General features: G+C 38.3%; 1 protein-coding gene across 1 annotated transcript; it reads right to left on the bottom strand.

The window, feature by feature from the left end:
• Positions 1-1,709: 1,709 nt before the first annotated feature.
• On the bottom strand, positions 1,710-6,656 carry RABGGTB (Rab geranylgeranyltransferase, beta subunit; the record flags this gene model as incomplete). The annotated part of the gene is made up of 5 exons (XM_009074846.1): positions 1,710-1,820; positions 1,938-1,990; positions 3,101-3,206; positions 5,298-5,495; positions 6,520-6,656. Coding segments are annotated over 5 exons (605 nt in total), but the record flags the coding sequence as incomplete, so codon positions are not given.
• Between the last annotated feature and the right edge of the window lie 173 nt (positions 6,657-6,829).

Below are 6,829 nucleotides of genomic sequence, written 5' to 3'. Positions count from 1 at the left end.
ATCCCCTCATCCAAGTTGTCAACAAAGATATTAAAGAAAATGAGCCCAACATTGATCCCTGGGGAACATCACTAGTGACCGGCCGCCAACCGGATGCGGCACCATTCACCACCACTCTCTGGGCCATCCAGCCAGTTCTTAACCCGGCAGAGAGTGCCCTGTCCAAGCCATGGGCTGCAGCTTTTTCAGGAGTATGCTATGGGGGATGGTATCAAAGGCTTTGCTGAAGTCCGGGTAGATTACATCCACAGCCTTCCCCTCATCCACCAGGTGGGTCACCTGCTTGTAAAAGGAGATCAGGTTGCTCAGACAGGACCTGCCCTTCCTAAACCCACGCTGGCTGGGTCTGATGTCTTGCCCATCCTGTAGGTGCTGTGTGATCGCAGTGAGGATGATCTGCTAGATGACTTTGCCAGACACTGAGGTTAGGCTGACAGACCCATAGTTTCCCGGGTCCTCCTTGCAACCCTTTTTGTGGATTGGTGTGACATTCGCCAACTTCCAATCATCTGGGCCCTCCCCAGTGAGCCAGGACTGTTGGTTAAATGATGGAGAGAGGCTTGGCAAACTCCTCTGCCAGCTCCCTCATCACTCTGGGATGGATCCCATCCGGTCCCACGTCTATTCATTTTTTTAACACCTTCAAGGATGGTGACTCCACCACTTCCGTGGGGAGCCTGTACCAGTGCCTGACCACTCTTTCAGTAAAGAAATTTTTCCTAATATCCGACCTGAACCTCCCCTGGTGAAACTTGAGGCCATTTCCCCTTGTCTTGTCACTAGTTACCTGGGAGAAGAGCCTGAACCCCACCTCAACCACAATCTCCTTTCAGGTAGTTGTAGAGCAAATCCCAACACTTTTTCTCAACAACATACCTCTGGTATTTTCATGAGATGAGGTAAATCCTGGTTATGGCATTACTTGCCATATTTATCCCAAATAAACAGGTAACAGCAACAGCATTAAAATATTTTACCAAAAGTTGATTTCTTTTAATAAATTCAGGTTAAGTGCAATAAACTCTTCCATTAAAAAATAGAAAAGGTAGTTTCATGTAAATTTTCTGCTAGGTTATTTAGATTGTCTTCCTTGGGACATCCCTCAATTTGTTCCATTTGCTGCATTATATTCTCAAGAAGATTTTACTGAGCATTTTTCAGATGTCAGGAGTAACAGTGTGTGACACGAGTGACTCCAGTTGAAAAATGTTCCCATTACTGAGTTAGGTATCTCATCTTAAAACTGACTTTCCTCAAAAAATTAAGCAAGCCTTGACAAAATTCATTTATTTGAGTTTATCAGCTGGGAAACATTAAACATATGATACAACTGACCTTTATATCTCCTTACGATTTGTGTCAGACACAGTGATAATCTTGTCCACTGTCTCCACTGATACTCATTTCAAATTCTCTAAAAATCCTCATGCTAACTATTTCAACATCACTATGTTAGGCTGAAATACAGTCCTAAATGTTGTTCCCTTACAATCTTTTTTCCTATCCAGACTATAAACTCTGGAGTCTTGATGCATCTTCTCACATTAGGCAATCTGTTCATTTATGTCAACCAAGGTACCAGAATTGGGCATTTGGGTAACAAGAAAAGTACATCAATTGCCATCACTGATAGATGTTGTAAGGAAACACTTAGAGGCAGCATGTGATGCTTGCCAAATTAAAGCATCTCCATATAAAGAAAAACTCACCTGGCCTGCATGTGATTCAGAACCTGGTCTGCAGCCAAATCCTCCATCAAAGTTCATACAGGACAAAACAAATTCTACTGCCTTCCCCACATCAATGGCATCCAACTTTCCCTGCAAGTCAGAAAACAATTAATGCACCTGATATTCTTCCAAGCTCATCACCCCAGAAACTTCAGCAGTACCAAAGAGAGGATTCTGTACTTGTGCAAGCGATAGTTTAAGACTCACCAGAAGTGCAAGAGTTGCCACAGCACAGAAGGAGAACCTGGTATCTATTTCTCCTACAATGTGAGGGGTAAGGAATCAAATAATTATTACTTTAACAACAAAAATGCATTTAAATCACCACAGAAAATATGGAATAAAATGTTAAAAAAATAGGTTCTACAAACAAAAATCAGCTAAAAATTTCCCTCATACAATTTCCCTTTCCAGCTCATTAATTATTTTCTTAAAAACTTAGAAAATGTGCATTACAATCCAAGTGATCTGTAAGTTTACTGCACACAAAAGTCAACAACCCATTTAGAACTGGTGCAGAGATATACATATATATCCAAATCAGTTCAACTAGCAGTAATTTACAAATAACTATATAGTTTTGGAGTTAATCTGTAGTGCCCTATAAGATAATAGCAGAGCAGTGGAAATAATGCAAAAACAATCAGACACAACTCTTGATCTGCCATAAATCCAGGTACAAATAGAAACCATTTTTGGTTTTAGAGGCAAACTTATTAAAGCTGCAAGTTTTCTTTTGCATATTTATACCTGGAAGCTAAACCAAAGCTGCTACACCTATAGAAGGATTGGTCAGCAAGTCCACACTGACACAAGTCTCACACCACAAACTCCAAACAGTTAATACTTGGAAGTTATTATTTAAAATAAGCCTTTTAAGGGTGACTAAATATTTATGCTACTGCTTAAAAATGCCATGTTTGTTCATAAACAATTTATATTCAGGAACAAAATCAGTATTAGCAGAAGTTCCTGAGTACAAACCCAGTTTTTCTCACTCCCATGTAGTGAAATATCCTTTTCCAGCTGACATGGACAAAAATCACCACTGACTGCCACTAAATAGCAAGTATAAAACATTCCTTATGGAACAGCCTATCTCGTATATCAAGGTACTGTTATGTTACAAGTGCACACAAGTTTTCATCTTTACAAATTGGACAATTTATGCTTAATACACAAGAAAGGAACTAAAGTTTAGAATATTTAGGAAAGGAATGAAACACAACTCAATCATTTACAACTCCTCCTTTTTCATAACTCAGAAGTGTTTACATACAATACATATGCAAAATGATCATCCAAGGAAACTTAAGTGTACAGACTCACATGTCAGCCTAATTACTGCATTTGAAAGATCTAAAAATTACCCCATTCATCCCCAGCAAATGATCCATCTTCTTTCTGCAGACTCTGTATGTATTCAACAATTTTATTTACATCAACAACATGGAGACTATCATATAAGATAAGAATCTGCAAAAAAAACAAAACAATGAAAAAGGGACAAAAAATTTAAACATTTATTTCTGAACACCGACAAAAAATCCTGGATTTATAAAAGACTTTATTTAACTGACTATGAATACTGTTTTGTAAGGTTTATTGAAATAGATTTTCTTTTACTTTAGTAGTTCCTCTCTGTAGATTATCTACCTCTGTCTAAAATCTTTCAGAAATTCTCAAATGAAAATACAGCAATTCAAGCTGAACTCTTGCATGCTTTTCGTACTCGGATGATGACATCCTACATTTACCAATTTGTAGCTTTACACTGCTGTATAAGTTAAGCAGCTAGTTACTAATTCATTTAAGTCCAAGCCTGTCAACAATTATGAGTTTTAAATGATTCCATTTTTATTTGAATACAATTTTTAAATATAATGAGTGGAACCAAACTGCAGTAACTTAATAAAAAGTGTGAACAATGTGATTATACACCAGCTGTACAGTGAGGATATTCTGGAAGAAAAATAAAGATCATAATAGGAAATACAGAGTTTTCCAAGCTAACACTGCTTGAAACCAGCAAACCTATATGACACAATGTCATGTGAAAACAACAACACTGTTTTTAAGTCCTATCTGACTTCATGTTTTAACTCATAACTGGCATAATCTGTAAAGAGAACAATTACAAATTTACTGTAAATAGCAGGAAAAAAAACCAAACCAGTTAAATCTAAGCAATATTACAGTGCCAATCCTGACAAACACCAGCAACTATGACTTTAAACACCCAGAGTCAGCTGCAATCTTTCAATTGTTAGATAAAATTTAAGTCTTACACAGAATGCAAAAAAGAATACGCAACTCTTAATGAAGATATGCAATCATAGCACATTCCTTAAAAAGCAAATCCGAGCAAATTAACTGTGCTCAAAAGGAGACATGATGTGACCCTTTAAACATTCCGGATATGCAGACAGGACAATGCAGTATTTGCTACCTAAAGACATGCACATTCACTAAGACATGCTGGTTGAGTTTACCACAAAAATTTCACATCAGCATTTGCTAACACTTCCAGTTTGCACATCTAAGCTCCATGCAGTTAACATGGAAATATCTCCTAGTAACATCAAATATTTATTTAACAACTAACATCTCTAATATGTAAACAACCTCAAATTGTACCTCCTTGTACCCGCCTTACATGGAATTGGAATTTGTGACAGGAGTTGGACTGGACAGTTTGGAAACGTTCAGATATCACAGCCTAAAGAAACTTCAGTTTCCTGATTCTCAGAGTACTCAGAGTCATTCCAGAGCTAAAGTAGTAACAAATATCAACCCTGGAACATTATTCTGTCCTACCTAAGGGTTCAAATCTAATACCTTAAATCCAGCATACTTTCTGCCTATAACAGGATGCCACATTATTCATTTGTAACACCATTAAAGTATTTCTTCCTTAAGACTGAACCAGAGATGCATAATGCAGTCAAGCAATTGTTCTGAAGTGTTTGAGCCTTTTCCATACTGTTTTCCACACCAGTTTGCATGAGAACAAAACAAAACAAGACACAAGAAATAGCAATAAATTAAATCTACAAAGGAGACAGCTGCAGTGAAAAAATGATTGAAAATTCATTCTTATCAGGGGAAAAGTACGCAGCAAATAAACACATAAAATGCTCAACAGTCTGGTATAATTATTATTAAGTTATATACAAAAAAGCAAACAAAATCAAAACTTTACTCTTATTCTGGTCTTAGTTATCTTTCACCTCAATGTACACTAAGAAGAATTTATAAAGTCCAAAATTATCTACAAAATCTCCAGTAAAACCTGCAGTTAAGGAATAGTTCATGACAACTGTTACCAAATTGGTGACAGTATGCAGTAATTATTAAATGATTGTTGAAAGTAAAATGTTCCCAAATATGCCACCTTTTAGGAAGCGGTACAGCTAAATCCTGAAGTTTTGTCCATCCAATTTTTGTTAGTAAGGTACTGGAATAGTTTTTGTTGTTGGCTTCCAACAGCAACTGGTTGATAAATCTGCAGTCATCAAAACCATTAATCACAGATCTTTTCTCTACAATTACCTAACTACTATTTACCTGAACAGCACTGAGGGTGTACAGAAGATGAGGATCATGGCCTATGCTGGCACTTATCCCACCACATTCATGCTGACACGACTTGATGAATGCCAGAATTTCATCCTTGTTCATTCGGTGCAGCTGCCCCATGAGGTCCATCGCTGTCAGCCCCCAGTAGACACCACTCATTCTCAGATACTCCGACATACAGTATTCCTAAGTAGGGCATTACTTTAGCTCTTGGTCAGATAAGTACACCAACCATACAGAGTGAAAACACATCAGCTAACATTGACAAAGAGTTTCTAGTAAGTCAACCATCTTCCATCCAGTTAAGAACTGGTAATTATCAGCCACTCACAGACACTGTGTGCACCATGCACACATGTAGAGACACAGCATACACACAGGCACGTGTATACATCTACACACACTGCACACTCTTCTTCCTCTGTATCAAGCTCAGTATCAAATTAAACACATACAAATAGTTAGGCACCAATTCACTTCAGTTCATGACTCATTATCTTGGCAAACTACCCCTCAAATTGCCACCCCAACTAGTCTCAAAAATAACATTTCCAAGTGCCAAAACTCTCACAATCTAAAGTTGCATTAGGAAGTGAAATTGCGTATTGAATTCTCTTACATTGACTCTATCACCTACAATACATAAACACTATTTTCTATATGCAGTATTTTTTAAGGACAAGAAAAATCAATCATAAGCAACAGTGCTTAGTTTTTTTTGTGAACAGTAAAGGTAACTGCAACATGTCTTCACAGAAGCAGTTACTGACATTTTTCACCTGCTGGAAGTGGAATCCTATTGCTGTCAGCTACATCTGATCATTTATGACTACAAAACTGATGTTAAAGTGTTTAAGTCTAGTAAACATGGCACAGTGCTGTGATTCACTTAAGATGTCCCATCCAAAGAGAAATGTGCAGCTGTACTTGTGCATTCTAGTGTATGAAGAAGCAACAAGTAGCTTTTTTCTCAGGTCTCAGAGTAATAGTAGAGCTAAATTGATCATCGTCAAATTTATGCTCAGAATACATGCCGAAACTCATCACAGACCCAGAGAAATTGACACACCTTTATTTTAAACTTTGGATTGCAGGGCAAAACACAATTAGCTTGTCAGCATCTATCTAACCCTTCACTCTGCACCAGAAAACTGAACTTATTATTATTGTTCATAGAACCACAGCTGTACTGGAACAAATTGGTACCTACATAGTCATCTTTCTTTGTTCCGTACGAAGCTATGTAGTCCACGTGCTTCTCTGAGAGCAGTGTGCTCGGGGCATCGGGTTTTATTAGAACATCCTTTTGCGGTGTCCCCTGTGAAAAGCACCAATGTGTCAGTTTCACTGTCAGGCCGCGAGGTTTTTACGTAGAGGTGTAATTCAGTGCACGGCGGTGATGCGGCTCGGGAACCGACATCTCCGCGGCTATTCAGCGCGCAGGGAGGCGCCGCAGCTCACACCGTCCCTTCTCGGCCCGGGCACGGCTGTGAAACAACCCTCCCCGTAACGCCGAGGAA

This window comes from Acanthisitta chloris, unplaced genomic scaffold, assembly GCF_000695815.1.
Source record: "Acanthisitta chloris isolate BGI_N310 unplaced genomic scaffold, ASM69581v1 scaffold12565, whole genome shotgun sequence".
Taxonomy (NCBI): domain Eukaryota; kingdom Metazoa; phylum Chordata; class Aves; order Passeriformes; family Acanthisittidae; genus Acanthisitta; species Acanthisitta chloris.
Note: the sequence above shows the minus strand (reverse complement) of the source record. Positions and strands in the feature narration are given on the sequence as shown.